General features: G+C 44.2%; 1 protein-coding gene across 1 annotated transcript in view; it reads right to left on the minus strand.

Annotated features, from left to right (window-relative positions):
* Positions 1 to 1338: 1338 nt before the first annotated feature.
* Positions 1339 to 20836, minus strand: part of KSR1 (kinase suppressor of ras 1) — a 228655-nt gene continuing 209157 nt past the window's right edge. The window contains exons 15-19 of the mRNA XM_088456139.1: positions 12273 to 12406; positions 11826 to 11957; positions 10717 to 10852; positions 10121 to 10254; positions 1339 to 4285 (exon numbers count right to left, since the gene is read on the minus strand). Of these exons, the coding sequence (XP_088312265.1) occupies positions 4207 to 4285; positions 10121 to 10254; positions 10717 to 10852; positions 11826 to 11957; positions 12273 to 12406 (615 nt within the window). The 3' untranslated portion in view covers positions 1339 to 4206. The remainder of the gene's footprint in view (positions 4286 to 10120; positions 10255 to 10716; positions 10853 to 11825; positions 11958 to 12272; positions 12407 to 20836) is intronic.

Here is a 20836-nt window from a genome sequence, read left to right on the forward strand (position 1 = left end):
TATGACAAAGGTGACAACGCACACCCCGGTTATCATTAAAACTAGCTAATCATTCACCAAAGGCTAAACATTAAATAAGGAAACACCCTTTAGGTCAGGGGTTTCCAAATACTTTAACAAGCCTTTTAACTCTGCCCATGTTTATTATAGGTGGAACTTCATATGATATTTATGAGGGTGTGAAATGGAAAAAAGAAAAAAAAGTTTATTTTAGGAAAAATATTATACCAATTTTCCCATAGTATTACCATACTGCAATATGTGCATAAAGTTATATGGCATAATTATCGCACTAATACCCACACTTGGCAAATATCAAGGGACAAAACAGCTACTGTACAAAACTGTGGAAATACCCTATATGTATGAAGCAAAATCAAATACAAAATAATACAGGAGTGTGGGAGGCAGCTGTCATGACTGCAAACAATAGTATAGCTTTAGTAGCAAAAACGTATATTATGTACTAAGGTACATGTCGACTTAATCCAGGGTTTCTCAAATCTGGTCCTCAGGAAACCCTCCCATAGCGGTTTTCCAGATCCCCTCACAGAATCACAAATTACATAATTAATACCACCTTTGCACTGTATCGTTTAAAAGATGTTAGTCAATAATTAACACGCCTGTGCTCCAGCTAGATGCCATGGAAAACATGCACCGTTAGGGTTCCTTGAGGACAGGATATGACAAACACTGATTAATAAATGTAACTGATATTAGTGGGGAATATGCAAAGGAGTAGCCCAGTGCAGCCTGATGTCTCAGTTATTTTGATGTTTCAATTACTGTAAGCAACAGGTTTAGATGCCACACACTGAGCAACGCAGAATGATTATGATTAATTTTATTTTATTGGCTACTAGCATTTACTTTATTACAATTATAATAATTATAATAATAAAAAATAAAAGTATTATCACTATGACTTAGTAATATGTTCGCAGATATTATTGTTGAGAAGATCTGCTGATATATTATACTCTGCACCAAAACCCTATTATATTGGCCATTCTGCTTATTTAACATGTTTTGCTACCCTGACCTAATTCATCTTTTTTAGGGTAAATACACTTACTGCAAAGTTGGCTGCAGCGTGCCGGGCCTATGTCGTTTCTGTACAGTAGTGTCATCAGTGATTGCAATCAGCTACACAAATCACTTTGCCAACTAAGGGACCTATGTATCAAAGCTAGATGAGAGATAAAATTGTGAGATATAAATCACCAACCAATCAGCTTCTAACTTACATTTGATAGGCTGTGTTTGAAAAATGACAGTTAGGAGCTGATTGGTTAATACTTTTCTTCTCACAATTTTATCTCTCATCAAACTTTGATACATATGCCTCTATGAACACATATGTACTGTACACCCACTTACAGATACTGCCTCAGGATAACACGGGTCCATCCCAAGACCTCAATGAGAGAGAGGGGGAAAGAGAGAGGGGCTAGGACACAGACAGAACAATACTCATAGGTCTGTGCGTTTACCCTATATTAAACACTTATTAGCTTTGTTATGTTTTACAGAATATGCGCCCAGATTACTGAACTGAATATGCTGCAAAAGGCGTAACCTTAGATTTTTATCAAACTCATGTTTTTAATAAACATGTATTTACTGTATTTTAAAACTGGTCAAATACAGCAAGACTTGTACAGTTCCAAGAGTAGCTGTGGCAAATGTTAGCAGGCAGTCTTTAAAACATAACATAAGTGGAGCTAAAAGTGTCACTTGATATAAAGGTTTTGCTGTATAACACAGTAATAAAGTGCTGTCTGGCAGACCCACACCTCTGGTTACTTCATCTTGAACCCTGTATTGCTTTTTCAAATTATTTCCTAAAGTGCTCCTGAAGTGGTTATTCAAATATCGCTGAGTATGTGCATACTGCTGCCTACCTCACCCCATTGTGTTGTTCCTGACAGGAGAGTGTTCACCGAAGATCTGTGTCGAGTAATTTAATGAGAGCTTATCCCATCCTAGGCTCACTTCTCACTTGGAGAGATTATGTTACAATCTAACCTCACATTCTTATTGGACACTTACACATATTTTCAAGAGGCCATCTAGCTATAAAACAAGGAAAAACAGAACTAAATATAGTCAACCACTGTAAAACCTTCATCTAAAACCCTTATTGCCGGTACAGTGTGTACCGACCTTGCAAGCGACGAGCCCGGGCGGAATGCAGGCATCAGCAAGTGCGTACACACTTGCCGATGTCGGCAGCGACGGCGGGGGCCATGCTGCATTCGGTAGCATGGCCTTCGCTAATGATGTCGCCCATCGGACCTGCATGCAGGCCCCACGGTCGATGTCGCCAACGACGCGCGGGAGCAGGCATCGTCAGCGACATAGCAGGTACACACTAGATGATGTGCCCGATATCGTCTAGTGTGTACCCGACTTAAGTTTTATAATGTAGTAAATATAGCAGTAGATAAAATAGGCATTATACTTCGTACTCAGATTTTACTTTACACCTGACTATAATGATCACTAATGATAGAGCAGGATCATAGAGCTCATTTTAGAGTCTCAGGTAACCAACAGCACTTCCCAGCTACATTTCTAAATGTATACATGTGTATAAGTACTGTGCAACCACTGTAACCAAACGCATAAGAGATTCTACCTACAGGGTAATGCACTCTAACTATAGGGTAATGCTTCTACTGTCCAGGGCCATATTTTAGGGTCAATTCTACACTGTATATGCAATACCATCAACTTCATATAATACAACAGTCCTTCCTTTATATTGAACCATACTTGCCAACTCTCCCACAAGGCTCCCGAATATCTTGGCATTGTAAAGCGGGGGGAAGCAAGGCTGCCAAGACGCAATCACGCCGCCATGCCCCTGCACCACCCACCATTACTGTCGCCATACCCCTAGGGCCGTAGACCTGGCTAAAGTCAGCAAGCATGTATTAAACACATCTGTGCAGAGCAGACGGCTATAGAAGACGATCCATCGCCATTAGTACAGCCATCTCATCAGGTATGGGATCTTTAAATAATTGCTGCTCTGTGGTATTTCCACAGTATGATCGGAGTAGCACGCAAGTCAGCAGCAAAAGTGGCTGCACCGCCCCCATCTATCGGCTTGTGAAAGCAGCTGTCATCACGCGCACTTACACCAGTCTGTAGTCAGATGGATCTCTTCATAACCTCAACTCTGAAGAGTCACAACTCAATCTACACGCCCATGGCACACTGTGTGTAAATGCCCTGTTGCCACCCAGTCACACCCTATCAGCTGCAAGTGGAGATGTGGCCAAGGCGAATGACTCTGAACACTCAACTCGTTCACATGCGCAGTGCAGCAAATCACAAGAGCCATACAACAAACGGATTTAGCTCTGAATCAAGCCCTCAGGTCACTTTGGGGAGCAATGCAACAGGAGGAGATGATCGTGGTAAAAATGGTTTGTGAAGCACGGTAAGAGACCATGCACATTCCAAACTGGTGCTAGTGATTTAGGCATAATGTTTAAAAGGTCCCAATAATTGTATGTAAAAGGTCTCATCCAGTTATCAGTGTTACTGTAGCATCGGTTTGTGTAAGTTGTTAGCAGCAAGGATCACAGTTTAGCCTAAAAAGGTGAATCTGGTTTTCATTTAACTGCAGTTATGAATTATAATAAATTGTTGTTGGAAAAAATTCTTCTAACAGCCAAAACTTCTATAGACACTGCATTAAATAAACCACATTCTAAATGGAATTACTACGTATAGATTTATACTCCCTTCAACGCAAATATTTAAATTCTATGTATAGCCTGTCATGAGTAAACTAGGTTATAGGCATAAAAGGACAATTTCGATGTATTAAGGGAACAAAACCAATTGCTACACCTGTATAGTGATTGAAACGGAATTCTATAGCTTATAAAAGGAGAGAAAAAATCAGTCACATTTATTCATTTTCATTACCACAATACAACTCACATGCCTAAAATAATATGTAAACAACAAAAACAGCAGGTAGAGTTAAAGCTTAAGCCATTCAGTGCTGGAAGGGATAGGCAAAGCAAAGCTTTGCTCCTGTTCAGTGCAGAATGGGTTAATGCAAATTCAGTAAGAGAGAATGAGTAAATCCAATATATGGGGTCATCACTGGCTGCAATTCCAATCTCTGCCGGTTGCTGCAGGACCAGTCATGACATAGACATTGAGATATCCCACAGCAGACTAGATCTTTTGGTTACCCTGCTCCAAGACTCCCAGGCCAAACCTTTCAAAACGGGGGATACTTTTGCTACTGTTAATGCTGGAAGAAGGGGAACAAAACAAACATGTCTACATTAGACCAGTTAAAACCATTTCAAGGTGCATTTCATCCACTTTACAAAATATATTATAATCCATTATTGGTAGAAGATTGTCCAACAAAATGGCAGCAATCAGGCAAATGGCGGGTGACTAGGTCTTGTGCAGGTGACACATAATAAATCACTCACAAATATATACATCTGTTTAAATCACAGTTGCAAAAGATAATGTATACATGTAAATTTACAGTTACTTTTTGTACAGTGTGGTTCTTACACAACAGGAAATACTCTATTGAATAACTGTTCCTCCATCAACCAATATGTTAAAAAAAATGGCCGTTATTTTATAATTTCTAACTTCCACATTGTTGCCTGTGATGACAGAATTAGTCATTAAACTATACTTCCTACTTCTTCTGAAACAATGCGGAGTAGACCACAAGACACAAGAATAGGTCTGGGTCATTGGTGAAAAGAGGAAACAGCTAAATATTACACGGGCTGCTGATCCCAGGTCAGGTGGAGGACAAGTGATGCAGTTGCAACATGAGGGGGTGCAGGTCAAGTGATGAAGAAACATACAGAGAGCAGGGAAACCATGGCCCTATAGATTAATAACCAGCTGTTTGAAAACACAGAGCTCAATTGGGAAAATGTATTGCTATTTATGATAAAGTTATTGTCCTGCAGTTACTTAACTTTACATTTTACCAATGGAAAATAGAGCGGTAAAAGAATTCTACAGTATTCTTACATTTTGTTTCCCCCATCTAATAAAGCCACAGCAGTCTCATCCAATAGTGACCAACTGTGCAAGGCCGGCATAATCTCAAGTCTGCAAAACAGACTAAGGATGTGCAACTGGAGGCCTGCAGGGAGGCTAGGGCTGGAAACCTGAGGTTTTATAGCTTGTGGTGACAAGAGACTGGTGTCCTCTTATGTGACTGCTGATTTGTACATATGTTATCAAAGAAAAACTTCCTGCAGAGGTAAAAGATTGTATACATCAATGAAGACACAATCCATTCCAGAAACAAACCATCAGCATTGCATTGATATATATAAAACATTGTGCTAGACGTCCTTAGATTCTAAATGTTGAGGCTTTTTTTTAACTGGATAGATGAAATCAACCAATAGGACAGATATTCACCCTTAAAATATTTAGGAAAGTTAAGTAGATTGTAACACAGTCCAAGGTGACTGTAAAGGAGCTGTTATTTGGTGGACAATCTTAAAAAACACACATACACAAGCACACAGAGGCTGTAAAAGTGCTTATTAGAAGTACACAGAAGGAAAGCACCCAGTGCAATGATCCACTAGGATGCCGATAACCCTGCTTTAGTAGAAGTTACTGCTGGCTCAGTGCTTGAGGGATTAGATAGACAGCTGGTCCTATGATTAGTGCCAAGAAGATTTCTTGCAGTCACAATCTGTTATTGAAGCAAACAGCCTACACCAAGAGAATAGCGGCGGGAAAAGATCAAAGCGGTAGATACATCCAAAGGGTTAAAAAGGTTTCTTATTATTGGTGATTAATTGTTTTGTGGATGGAAGGTAATGTCCACGAAGCTGAAGATTAGCAGAAGACGCATGGAAGCATGCAAGGCAGAACCCAGTTAGATGACCAGCAGCTATAACCTATGACAAGGAGAAAACACAGATAAATTAGCCATCGGCAAATTTGTTATTACGAAACTATGATTAGAGAGGACATTGTATTAGTAACGTCAGCATACGGTTATGTAAAGTAGCACATTTTTGTTGTTACAGTGATAGAAAACACACATAACTTACAGCATCTTTGCATAAAGTCCATTAACAAAAAAAATGACCCCAGACACTACAAATCTACAGCTAAATTACAACAAGCCCCAATGTAAAAAGGAAAAAAATAGTATTGATCATTTATTTCCTCAAATAGGTTTCAGCTGCATGGCTGATTGAATAATACTGTTGTCTAATGAGCAGTTCTATCACAAATCCGTACAGTACAGTATATGTACATATGTGTCCTCATACACCTACCCTCAATATGCCATGCGAGACGTCTGGTGCGCGTGAGCTGCGTTGAGTGGTGTAGCATCTTTTTCGCTCGTATGTGCGTCTTCGTCGCAAAAAAAACAATTCACGAGACTGCACTGATCAATTTGATATGAAACACTTTTATATCTGTGTGCAACAGGGGGCCTGATTCAGAGCCGGACGCTGTGACCAGATGGTAGGCGTTCCCATGGGGGGCCATCAACAGCACGCCTCCATTGGTGCGAGACCCATGGCGACAGCTTGGCTGTCGCTATGCGGGTCTCGCGCATGCGCACGACGGAGCTCCCTCCGTCATGCGCATGTGCACTAGGGCACCATCGACCCGCTTGTGAGCGCTCAGCGCTCGCGAGTGGGTCTGAATCAGGCCCAGAGTCTGAATCTGTACAGCGGAACTTGGGTGTGAAAAAAAGCCACAGCCACTATATCGTAGCAATCGGTCACACACAGGTATACAACGGATGCATATCAAATGAATCAGTGCAGTCTCATGAAGCGGTTTTGTTGCACTGCATTGTGACTAAGAGGCACTTTCTAGCTAAAAAGATGCTTGGCGCAAGCAGAGCCACACAGGACCTGGCGCTCCGAGAAGGGCTGTTTTACGCGATTGTGGCAATAGTGTATAAGGACACATCTGTATATAGGAGCAATTTGTACTTTAGCTATAGTTGTTTTTTCTTTATAACCATGAGGGAGATTTATAAAACCTTGGAGAGAGATAAAGTGGAAAGAGATGAAGGACCAGCCAATCAGAACCTAACTGCAATGTTACAGGCGGTGTTTGAAAAATAATAGTTAGGAGCTGGTTGGTTGGTACTTTCTCTCTCTCCAAGCTTGATAAATCTCCCACCATGAGTGATAAAATGGAACATATATAGTAGCTTTATAGGAACGGAAGCAATTGCATTTAAGTGAAACAACAATATCAGAAATAATCAGGATTACAAACCTACATTATGTGATCCTACAAGAATTAGGAAGTGAATCCTATGCTACTAGCGGCACACAATCCTGACACCTGTGGCATTCCAGCTGCTGTGGAACTGCATATCCCAGCATGCATTGCCAGTTTTGTTGATAGGGCATGCTAAAACAGTGGCAGGGCATGCTGGGATGTGTAGTTCCACAGCACCTAGAGTGCCACAAGTTGCCTACCCCAGTGTTATGTTTCACTGTTCGCCTTACACAACGCGTGAGCTCCGTGTGACTCAGTAGCGCTGAGCATCTTTTCGTGCAACTTTTTAACTTCAAATGTGTCTTATTTGCACAGCGACACGAATAGGACACACAAGCAGTTGCACAAAAAGACACTCTGCGCTACCGAGTCATGCCACGGCATGGTGCGACTAGAAGGGCTGTTTAGCGCGCAAGGAGGCTAGATATAGGAGGACACATCTGTAGGAAGCTGATGAACATGAAGTTTTGTGTTGGGTAATAATGTCAGACTTATTTTTGGAATAATTCATATAACGTTGAAGCAAACCCCAAAACTATTATGACATGTTGTAAGAGGAAAAGCAGAACTGGCCTTTCAGTGTCACAACAACTCGTGTCCTCATCATTCATATGACAATCACATTTCTCTGCGTTGTCAGATCACATCCCTAGTCACATATTGGGATAAGTATTACCAGCAATGTATGCTACAGCAAAATCTTTTATTCACTTTTAATATATTCTGCCCTTTTGTTTTTTCAGTAAACACTCAGAACAAAGTATTTTTATTAATAAGTGTATATGTAACACCGTATTGCCCACTTTGGTAACTGGACGGTGTCATGTCTGTAAAAATGGAGATAGTAGGAAGTAGGTTTCGGTAGATGTTACACTTCAAATGTAAAAATAAAGGTTTCTAAAACCATGTTCGAAAATACATGTCATTTAGGGTTTAGTTCACTACAAACAGATTTTGCTTTCACAGAAAACATACAGCTTGTTAAACATTGTGTAACTAGTTAAGCAGCAATGTGTTGTGCTATGTTAGCACTTCATTGGGAAAATCAGAAAACCTTTTACCGGGTCCAAAGAAGACACAACTAGTTTTAAAAGCTTACAACTAAAAATCTATTCAGTAAGCCAACGTTACTTTCACTCTCTTCCCGCAAGGTATAATTACCTAGGACTCTGCTATGTCATTTGGGGGTTTTATATATAATACTTTGAAAAAAAATAGTGCATAGAATGCAATGTATATTAGGGATAAGCCTAGCAATTTATTAGTCAGCAACTGGGCAGTGAATGTGACCACCATGATTGTAGAATTGGCCATTAGTGTAAAAATTGTGCCAATGACTTTTGAATGTACAAAGCAAAGTATAAATGATGTCATGTGGAAACATCAAAGTTATAAGAGAGAACAAAGCAGAGTGATGACAAAATGAAGGATCAAATCAGTGCAGTGACATCCAAGGTGTGTGCCCCACAGCAGGATCACGGAGAATGGAGAGAGGAATAGCAGCGATGAGGAGATCAGGAAAAACACCCCAAAGAGAAAGGAAGGTAAAGATAGTCCATTATTACTATAGTGACATCATAGCTAATATATCTGTGCAGCATCACACTGATTCAAAGGTTTTAGGCTTATATGTAATACAGGGTGGTAGAAAGGAATGTTCTAATCCAGTGGTTCTCAAATTCGGTCCTCAGGACCCCCCGCAGGTGCACAGGTGTATGCATTACTCACTGACACATTCTAAAAGATCCACATGTGGAGCTAATGATTTCACTTGTGATTCTGTGAGGAGACCTGGAAAACATGCATTGTTTGGGGTCCTGAGGACCGGGTTTGAGAACCTGTGTTCTAATCCATTGCTGCCTTTATTTATACATGTTGCATAGTATAAATTGTCCTGAAATGTTACTGCACTACCTGATACCTATATCATAGCTTAGCAGCTTGCAAAATATTATGTAAGGTCACTATACTGCCACAAATGTAAAAACACAAAATGTGTTCAAGATAAAATGCATTTAATAGAGTTGAGTCCATGCCACAAAATTAGCTTGATGTGGAGAACATACGATATAAGTGTCTATCTCTCTCTCTCTCTAGTTGTATTGTTCTTTTGCCTCTGAAGACAGTAGTGGAGCAGTACCATATTCTGCTAATTAATTCTGGAACACAATTTGCAACAATGGCATCACAGCAAACAATGTAGAGTTCATATTTGTGCTTACTAGTTATTATGGCTAGCTAGCATCTCACCACCCACAAAGACTTACTCAGGAGCAAATCAATATCCAAAGCATCCAATAATTACACATCAGCTATTCTGACTAGTACCCAAATGTATATGTGTTATATATGTTATCAAACTAAGTTTTCATCTGTGTCTTGGATTTTACATCACTTAAGGGGGGAACTCGATTAGCAGCAGGATTTGCCACGCGGGGAAAAGCTCTGCGTTTCACGCCCAGAGCTATTCAATAAAACTGCCTTTTCCCCGCATGCTAATCCATTCATTCTGTGTAAGTGCAGAATCAATGGGTTTTCCCTGCGTGTTAAGCCCCAGAGGGTGCCTGGTCTCGCAGCTCCTGAAGCTGAGAGGAAAAGTCCACTTCTGGGTCTTACTGTGCGGGGTAAACCCTGCTAACTGAATCGACTGGCACAGGTAAACCCCGCAGCTAATTGGATTCCTACCTAAGTGACACCAGCAGTGTCATGGGATGCTTTATTAAAGGAACACACTTGAAATCATTAATTTGAAACAATGTTCTCTACCCAATACCACAAGTGTCAGTGTTTTCCTAGCAGTCTATTTAGAAAATAATATTTAGCTACTCACTCTGCAGATTTCCAGAAGTGACCTGGATGGGACAACCTGCGATTCAGTTTTGGCAACTTTTCGAGCATGTCCATGAGGAGTGTAAAGCTTGGTCTTTCGCTGACATCAAAGGCCCAACATGCCGCAAGAATCTCCTGAATGAAGTCAAAGTTCAGAAAGATTGAAGGCACTCTAACCTCACAAATGTACTTTTCTTATTTGTGCCTAGTACAGGGGAACCAAATTGCTTCTTAGATTTAGGATAATACTCTGTGTAGGACTAAATCAAACAAACACACCGTACAACAAACTATTGTGGGACATTTATTGGATGGAGGGTCTTAAGAAGAAATATATTATGAGACAGCAACAAAAACATCGGCTTTTTATTTGCAAATATTACGCTGCCAACAATTCGTTGCACATTTTATAGTTCAAATAAACTATAGTAATTCCTTCATCTCAATATTTACAATACACATACAGTATAAAAAGGGAAATTAAAAGACACGTAACTCTTTCCAGCAGACAGAACTTGACTGTTAAAGCCAAATTCTATCAATAAAGGAAAAAACAGTTTCTTGCATCTTAACTCAGGGCAACTTAAATATACTTACAGTGACTTCTTTGCCCAAGCTTATAGTAGACAACACCTGCTTTACGCCTTCACCACTTCCAACTTGCCAGATAAGAGCCTCAGCTGCTTGGATTTTAAAAGACCAATCCCGAGCTTGCAGTTCATACCACACAGTCCTTTATAGAAACAAAAAGTAAATGTTTTCATTTATGCTATTTACATTTTAAATGTTCATCGCTCTATTTTATGAACTTTATGCACATACACAATATAAACATTTATACAGGGGCGTAACTAGGTATTTGAAGGCCCCATAGCAAAAAGTTTGTAAGGGCCCCAAGGTACCACCCAATGGTGAAAAATGTATATAACACATGTAACTTTGACAAGGAAGAGGGGCCCCCTAGCAGCTGCACCCTTTGCACCTATGGTAGTTACGCCCATGCATATATAGAATACAACTATGGGAAAACAAGTGAAGAGAATGGGAACACAGTATTTCAATGCTAACATAAACTATGGTAATTCACTCATCAATACCAGATTGGTTTTTTACATTGGTAAAAATGTCACAGAAAATGCAGCATGTTTATTTAGAAAAGGGGTTCTCAAACTGTGGGTCGCGACCAACTCAGCATGGTGTTGCGAGAGTCGGGGGCAGGACGACTCGAGGAACAGTCCCCACAGTGCCACAACATAGGCCTGCTCCCTGCTCCCATTTCCTCACTGAAATATAATTACTTCCTCAGATAAAAAGTAAAATTAGTACAATGACCATATAAACAGTTAAGCACAAAAGTGTTAATATTTATTATTCTATGCAATAAATTCACATCACAGTAGAGATGTAAATTTGTTTGAGACCAAATAGGGAATAGGGGAAAAGTATGGCACTTATAAATACGCGGGGGCACTCTTCTGTAGTAACTTGCTGGGGTCCTGTGATCATTTTTATTGGGTCCCAAAGCAAAATAGTTTGAGAACCCATGATTTAGAGCAGAGGTAGAAGGAACATTCAAATGTTACATAGGGAAATGTGATACAGTACATTGTAGCTCAGACTGAGCTCATCTTAATGGATCATCACATGAATAAAACACAGCACAAAGCATCGGTTTTATGCGAGTCAGACAGTGGTTTCAAACACACCCAAAAGCATAAACGTCGGCAGCCTTGGAGAAAGGGAGCTGGTCTTCATCTTTGCCAGGGGCCATCTGTCGCACTATTTCAGGAGCCAAATAACACAGCCAATCATGGCTTAATTTCAGCTCATTCTCCCGCCTATTCAAGAAAACAAAAAGAGAAAAAGATGGCATCCTGAATTGGGATTGGTAAATACACATTTTCTTACAGTTATATATTCATACACAAATTCATTTTGCAGCAGGATATTGGTGATCATTGCTTGAAGGTTCCTAGCAATTCATAAATTCAATGGGAGATGTGTAATCTAACAACCAGCTGTTCTACTTAAGCTCATGGAATCCTTATGCATTCAACATAGCTGTGATATAACAGAAGGTCTACGTGATGGAGTTATCCTGGGCCAGGTAGTCAGGACATCATCCCTTATATCATCACATTACATGCTCTCACCTTCCCTCCTGTACAACTCCTGAAATTCCAAACAGACCAAAGTCTGTGATGATCACTTTTCCATTTTCATAGAAAACATTCTTGGATTTCAAGTCTTTGTGAACGATGCCCTTGGCATGCAGGTAGCCCATACCCTAAAAGAAAGGTACAATATTACATAGGACCATGTGCGTTATTGAAAGAGCTATCCATTCTACAGGTGCAGAGCTAGGAAGAGTGGAATACAACATGCATCGCTTTATACAATACCATAACAGACATAGACCAGTCTGTTAGCCCTGGGCCCTCTACACAATAGTAGATACCACAAAGAAATCTGCAGGAAGTCCGTACAGAGTTTGCCTGACTGCACATGCTGGATAGGGGCACCGATGCTGGGAGAACAGTGCTATACTTGTGCTGCTTAATATTCGTTTATTTCATTCATTTACATAAAGCTACACAAACATCTAAAAGAAATGTTTTTAGTAATATGCTCCCCCTTCCTATCTGGTTCTCTTACAGCACAAATATGGGTGCGGGTGGGGGGAGGGTGGAACAAGCATGGTCTGCAATTAAGAAAGTTTGTAATTGGTCCACCTGCTCACACATACTATCACACATAATTTATATGTGGTGAACTATATTGATGTGCCAGTTCTGTATTACACGGCTCCAAGACCCATGGCTACAGGGCTCTGGCTGGGCTTTTCTGTAGATGGAAGTGCAACTTTACTTACTTATTTACCTACTTATTTTATTCTCCCTTAAAAAAAAAACAATACTATCTGTCTGCAGAGGCTAGTAAAATGCTGGTGCGCACATCATATAAGAATAACAGGATATTAGTTTAAAGGAAACCAACAAATCTTCATCTGGTACTACTACAGTTCATTAAACTGCTAGACAGTCTAGTTGCCTCTAGGAGATGTAATTTATCTTAATGTCTAATTGATTGTCTTGCAGCTCAAGTAATGCTTTACCATATATACATTTAATGGAGCATACACACGGTCAGATTTGTCAGATCTGTCAGATGAACGATTGAACGATTTTACCAAAGATTTGAACGATTTGAACGATTTTTGACTGCATTAAAATGAATGGAATCGTCCAAGTCTGACTGACTGCAAACATATCAGATGTCAGATATCGTCATCTGACCATCGGGAACAAACATCGTTCATCGTTCAGGCATATCAGGTATGTCAAGATTTTCCTTCAGATATGAACGACTTTTTAAATCGTTATCGTTCAGATCTGAAGAAAAATCTGACCTTGTGTATGCACCATAACTTGCCTCTTTATGGTTCTTTTATTTTAAGTGTGTTTTAAATGTGTTATTAACCACATGTTAATACAAACAAGTAAACTGTAAAGCGGATTAGTTGCAATATTATGGCAACACCAATATTTTTACTTCAAATGTCAGCATCTATTTAGGATAATATGGGGGAAATTCAATTGTTTTTTTGCGTGCCCGTTAGTAATGGGTGCCCAACGGAGCAATTCAATTGTCGCTCTGATCAGGCACAAGTGCCGCAGCTACCCAGACTTCTGCTCGCACCCTCCTGAGGTGGCGTGCAGAAATCTGCGAAAAGCCAGGCTTTTGGGTGCTCTAACCAGGACTTTAGATGTGTTTAGCCACTTTACGTAGCTAAGCTCTGTACATTTGGGCGTGACAAGCGCGATAAGTAATAGACGCCCGCAGCTCTCACGCCTAATCAGAGCAACAACTGAATTGAACCATCGGACACCTATTACTTAATTGAATTCCCCCCTCTGTCTCCAGAAAGGATTAAAAAAAATGACAGAATAAATAAGATAAAAAGACATGGGGTTGTTGGCATCTGTAAGAAATACAGGTCCATGTATACACAAAAATAGCAACAATGTGTAAGATTGTGCAATTACAGTTGAATAAACAAATATACAATAAAATAAAAAATATCCCACACTATATTGCAATATTACAGCCTCCCTGGTGTAAATGTGCTCCAGATGCTCATATTGGACATCATTCACATTGCTTATACGATACATTCTAATACATGCACATTGCTTACTCTGATTTATACATGTTCAAGGGCTAAACAGATATGTAAATAACGGTTATAAACATTGTGGTATATCAGTCGGACTGCTACATAGAATAATCATCAAGTACAATGTCAGATAACTATATAAAATTACCCACATTCACATGTATATGTTTAAGGACTACATCTAGATATCACTATGTAACAAAGTAAACCGTACTTAGGGCTCTATTTATCAACATTATTTTTACTAAAATAATGTGAAAAAGGGTGTTTTCACACCCTTTTCACATTATTTTAGTATCAACTATAGTTATTACAGGGCAATTGGAGTAGAATTCGTAAAATTCTACTCCAACCCCTAAGTATCGCTTATTTTTAGTAAGCAGATCGCATTTCCCATAACTGTAATGGAGGGGGGATCGCGGGGGGGGGGGCTTAGCACCGGGGGCGGGGCTTAGCGCCGGAGGGGGGGTAGCTGCGGGGAACGGTCGGCGCAGGCACTTAATCACGGTATTTTTTGCGAAAATACCGTGATAAGGCTCCGAAGGGGATTAGCAGGGACAGAGCTTTATCACAAGCTCTGTCCCTGCAAGGGATTTGTAGTAAATCCCTGTGATATTGCCTGAATTCGCAATGCGAATTCACTCGGTAATATCACACTACAATCTGCATTACCAATGCGGATTGTAGTAAATAGAGCCCTATGTAATAGAAGATTGAAAGGTAAGCAAATTATTCACCCATACAGCAAAACTTAAACCATCAGAAAGCATTTAACAAGTGGAACATCACATGCCCATATGGATTACACATAGGGAAGAACACACAATCCATAAATGACAGTATATGTTAACATAATCCTACCCATTTAAATCTTTATTTACCATATCACTCCACCACCCTTAAGTCTTCCAATATTAAAATACACAATACAGGTGTTATAGAGCTGATCACTGCTGCTCACATATCTGGGTACCACCTTTAATGGCAAAAGGATCACTTTTAAAAAACGTTACTAAAATAAAATATGAGATATGGTAAGAACTTACCCTTGTTATCTCTATTTCTACGAAGTCCATAGGGTTCCACAGGATACCTTGGGGTATAGGTGTGACGTCAGTCGCAGGGCACCAAAGAGTTAAGCTTTCAGCCTCCCAGGATGCACTAGGTCCCCCTCCTATACCCCGCCCCCGAGCCAAGGCACCTCAGTTAGTTACCAAGCCATAGGCCGGAGGAGGAGAAGGAAGAGAGAGAACAAAGATCTGGACACATACAAGAATCACATTCTCACCAGAGGGAGACGGAAAACCGGTGACCAGAGCAAAGCCCATCTGCAGCACAGGTGCGACAGGGCGGGAGTCCTGTGGAACCCTATGGACTTCGTAGAAATAGAGATAACAAGGGTAAGTTCTTACCATATCTCATATTTTCTACTTCAGGGTCCATAGGGTATCCACAGGATACCTTGGGGATGTCCCAAAGCAGTATCCTTTAAGGGTGGGGACGCTCCTGTGCAGAAAGGAGAATCCGCCGCCCGAAGGAAGCATCCTGAGAGGCGAAGGTGTCAAACCTGTAATACCTCACGAAGGTATGGACAGAAGACCACGTAGCAGCCTTGCAGATCTGAACTGCCGAGGCACCACGTCGAGCTGCCCACGAAGGACCCACAGACCTAGTGGAATGAGCCTTCAGAGAAGGAGGGACCGGTAGGCCTTCATGAAGATAAGCTTCAGAAATAGCCATACGGATCCAGGCTGCCAAAGTTTGCTTTGAAGCAGGCCAACCCTTTTTACGGAAGCCAAAGAGGACAAACAAAGCGTCCGACTTCCTAAACGAAGAAGTGCGGTCAACATAAGTCCTTAAGGCCCGCACAACATCCAAATAGGCCTCACCCACGGAAAGACCCGGTGAGTTAAAGGCCGGAACAACTATTTCCTCGTTAATATGAAACTGGGAAACAACTTTGGGAAGAAACTCGGGCCGAGTGCGGAGCACTGCCCTGTTCCCATAAAAAACCAAGAAAGGGGGTCTACAAGAAAGAGCCCCTAACTCAGAAACATGTCTGGCCGAAGCAATGGCCAGAAGGAAAACAGTCTTAGCTGTTAGCCATTTAAGATCCACTGAGCCCAGTGGTTCAAACGGCGGTCCTTGGAGAGCCCTCAGGACCACAGCCAAATCCCAAGGCGCCACAGGTGGAACAAAGGGCGGCTGAATGCGGAGAACACCCTGCATAAAGGTGCGCACATCCGGGATTGTAGCAATCCTACGGTGAAACCAGACAGATAGGGCCGAAACCTGTACCTTCAAAGAAGCAAGGCGAAGCCCATGATCTAGTCCCGCTTGCAGGAAGGCGAGAATCCGAGACAGACGAAACTCCCGCGGTGCATAACCTCTCGGTCGACACCACTGGAAGAACGTATGCCACACGCGATGGTATATCCTCGCGGAAGACGGTTTCCGAGCTCGTAACATGGTCCGCACCACAGAGCTGGAAAACCCCCTGGACCTCAGCATGGCCGTCTCAACAGCCACGCCGTCAAAGACAGCCGAGTCAGGTCCGGGTGAAGGCAAGGACCCTGAGACAGAAGGTCCGGTCGTAGCGGCAACCGCAGAGGAATGTCCACGGACAGACCCTGAAGGTCTGAGAACCAGTGCCGTCTGGGCCACGCGGGAGCTATCAACAGGAGCGTCCCTCCTTCCTGTTTGAATTTCCGGATTACCCGTGGAAGAAGGGAGACCGGAGGGAACAGGTATGCGAACCGGAACGTCCACCGGACGGACAGAGCATCCACCAGAGACGCCCCTTCGTCTCTTGTGCGAGACCCGTACACCGGCAACTTGTTGTTGTGCCGGGACGCCATGAGGTCGATTTGTGGAAGACCCCACCTGTCCACCAGTAGTTGAAAAACGTCCGGGTGCAGGGACCATTCCCCCGGATGAACGTCCTGGCGACTTAGAAAGTCCGCCTCCCAATTGAGCACTCCCGGGATGAAGACCGCTGATATGGCCGGAAGATTGCGCTCCGCCCAAACCAGGATCCGAGAGACCTCTACGAGAGCCGCCCGACTGAGAGTTCCTCCTTGCCTGTTTATGTAGGCCACGGTGGTAGCGTTGTCCGACTGGACCTGCACCGGGCGACCCTGGAGAAACCGCTGTGCCTGCTGGAGAGCATTGAAGACCGCACGGAGTTCCAAGATATTTATTGGAAGCTCCGCTTCTGTCGGCGTCCACCTGCCCTGGAACAAGTGTGGACCCGAAACTGCTCCCCAGCCCCGAAGACTGGCGTCCGTTGTCAATAGGACCCAATTTGGAACCCAGAACGGACGTCCCTTGTTGAGGTGGGTCGTCTGTAACCACCACGTAAGGGACAGGCGAACCTCCTGGGTGAGCACAATCGTCTGGGACTTCAGAGACTGAGTCAGCCCGTTCCACTTGGACAGGATCAGGTGCTGCAGAGGTCTGGAGTGAAACTGGGCGTATTCCACCATGTCGAACACCGACACCATGGAGCCCAGTAACCTCATCGCCGAGTGTAAGGACACCCGGCGGCTGTGCAGACAACTGCGCACCCTTGACTGTAAAGCAGAGATCTTGTCCTCCGTCACGAAGATCCTTTGCTGTCCCGAGTCCAATAAGGCTCCAAGATGCAGAATCCTCCGAGACGGGATTAGAGTGGACTTCTGCCAGTTGATTAGCCAGCCGTGCCGTTGCAGCAGTGCAATGGTCAGGTCCAAGTGGCGTAACAGGAGCTCTGGAGATCCTGCCACCAATAACAGGTCGTCCAAATACGGCAACATGCGGACTCCCTGCAGTCGCAGAGAAGCCGCCATGACCGCCATCACCTTGGTGAAAACACGTGGTGCTGTTGCCAGGCCAAAAGGTAACGCCCGAAACTGGAAGTGGTCGCTGCTGATTGCAAACCTGAGGAACTGTTGATGGCGCCAAAGAATAGGGACATGCAGGTAAGCGTCCTGTATGTCCAATGACACCAAGTAGTCCCCAGGTTCCAGCGCCAGAATGATGGACCGTAGGGTCTCCATCCGAAACTTCGGGACCCGCAAAGACTTGTTGAGTGCTTTGAGGTTGAGAATCGGACGATATGACCCATTGGGTTTCTGTACCAAAAATAGATTTGAATAGAAACCCTGGCCCCTCTGGGAGAATGGAACCGCCACTATAACTCCAGCCTGGAGCATAGTGTGCAATACCTTCCGCAGCTCCGTAGCCTTGTTCCGGTCTGATGGGAGACCCGTGGTGAAGAAGCGAGCCGGGGGTCTGTGCCTGAAGGAGAGGGCGTATCCGTGGGAAACCACCTCCAGAACCCAAGTGTCTGTCGTAGTGGTCGACCAACACTGGGCGAACTGTAGCAGGCGGCCTCCCACCCTGGGATCCCCCAAAGGGAGGCCCGGACCGTCAGGCCGCAGGCTTGTCATCTGGCTTGGGGGCCGGACGTCTGGTACTCCATGCCTGCTTCCGGGGCTTGACCGATTTCTTAGGGCCAGCCTGTCGAGGAAACGACTGTGGTTTGGGCCTGCCCTGGGCCCTAGATGACCGAAAGGACGATGGTCCCGAACCAGAAGGAGCAGCGGCCGACGGGAGACAGGCAGATTTGGCTGCCGCCAGCGTGGCCACAATCTTATCCAGATCCGGACCGAAGAGAACTTCTCCGGTAAACGGCAACGCTTCCAGACCTTTCTTGGAATCTGCGTCCGCCTTCCAGGATCGCAGCCACAAGGTGCGACGAGCAGCTACCGCTGCTGAAGAAATTCTAGACACCAGAGTACTAATGTCTAGAGCCGCCTCGTTGATGTAGGTGGCCGAATCACGGAGATTGCCAATCAACTCCGCCTGATCGGCCGGACAGTCGGATTCAAAAGAAGCCTCTAATGAATCCGCCCAGCGCTCCATCGCTCTGGCAACCCAGCAAATGGCCATAGCCGGCCGTGCTGCCCCCCCTGCAAGGGAATAAGCGGACTTCAGGCAGATTTCTACCTTGCGGTCCGTAGCATCCTTAAGGGAGGACATGGATGGCATCGGCAATGTGGCACTACGGACAAGACGGGTCACGTGAGAATCCACCTGTGGAGGGGATTCCCACTTCGCAAAATAATTATCCGCGAACGGATAAGCCACCGCCAGGCGTCTCTGCGGCTGGTATCTTTTGCCAGGTTGTTTCCACGCCTCCTCTAAATGGTCCACCAACTGACCCGAAAGAGGAAAGACTGTGGCATCGCCCTTCACATCTTTGAAAAAGGCATACTTAGATTTAGCCGCTGGGGGAACTTCGTCCTCAATCACCAAGGCTGTGCGGACCACCCGAATAAGTCCAGGAATATATACTTTGGACTTAGCATCAGCGTCCTTAGTATGGAGAGGTTCCTGATCGTAAGGATCTAGAATCTCCCCATCATCAGACGTCCCTTCGTCATCCTCATAAGGAGCGGACAGAGACGCCACCGGCCTTTTATGAGACCGCATCACAGACTCCCCTTGCAACACATCCGACAAGTGCTGTACAGAACTCGTCAGGGAGTTAACCCACGCTGGCTCCTGAGAACCCGGGAGCGGGGAAATAGGGAGACTGTGGGGTACCACCAATTGTCGTGGGAACCCCTGCATGGGTGACGACACCACAGACTGCTGGGACAAACCCATCGGAGTAAACGCGGGCTGCGGAGCTAACTGGCCCACTAAAGCTGTTAACGCCTGAGCGAAACAAGCCCAGGGCGGCTCCTGTACCGGTGCTGTAACCGTAATAGGCCGCGCCATGGACAAACACTGCCGGCAAAGGCCCTCCGCGCTACCCTCCCCCTCCGCTAACGGTACTTTGCACGTGGTACACTGTAGCCGGAGGGGAAAATCACTTTCAGACATGATGGCACCACGTATGTGACCTCTCTCACCAATTAAGTATTAAATAGGCGAGAGACCACCCTGCAGCACCGCACCGCAAGGGCTTTAGCAGAAAGAACAGGGACAGTAATAAAGCTGACAGTTTAGAGAAGAAAAGATTACAGGCAGCAGCGCTAGCACAGTCACATACAATGCAGAAAAATAACAATTCCTGCACTAACAGCGCTGATCACTCAACTACACAGACACAGGGCCTGGTAGGACACAGCGCTGCATACACAGACCTGCCACAGCGGAGGAGAGGTATGCGGGGGGACCCAGACCACGATGCTTCCTTCCAGCGCTTCCAGCAGCGTTCACCATGCGTTCTGGAGAAGATGGCCGCCGAGGAGCAGAGAGGAGGCTGGCCTGGGGGAGGAGCGCTGCCACAGGACCAGTCGGCAGCATGCAGAGAGGGCTGTGTGCAGCGGGGGAGGCGCCGGCTGTGAGACAGGGAAGGCGCGCTCCCCTGGCATGCATTTAACCCCTGGGACGCCGCAGCGCTACCGCTCTGCTGCGGTCCGCTGTCCCAGGGGGTAGTGGAAGCGCAGGTTGGTCGCCTGGCTCCACGCTGCAGCCAGTCCCCAGGGAGCCCCCTGCCTGGGGACTTAGGACCATGTGATCAGCGGGGACCCACCGCGGGACCCCGCT

The sequence above is a fragment of the Taudactylus pleione genome, unplaced genomic scaffold (genome assembly GCF_031769625.1).
Source record: "Taudactylus pleione unplaced genomic scaffold, aTauple2 ptg000687l, whole genome shotgun sequence".
NCBI classification, from domain to species: domain Eukaryota; kingdom Metazoa; phylum Chordata; class Amphibia; order Anura; family Myobatrachidae; genus Taudactylus; species Taudactylus pleione.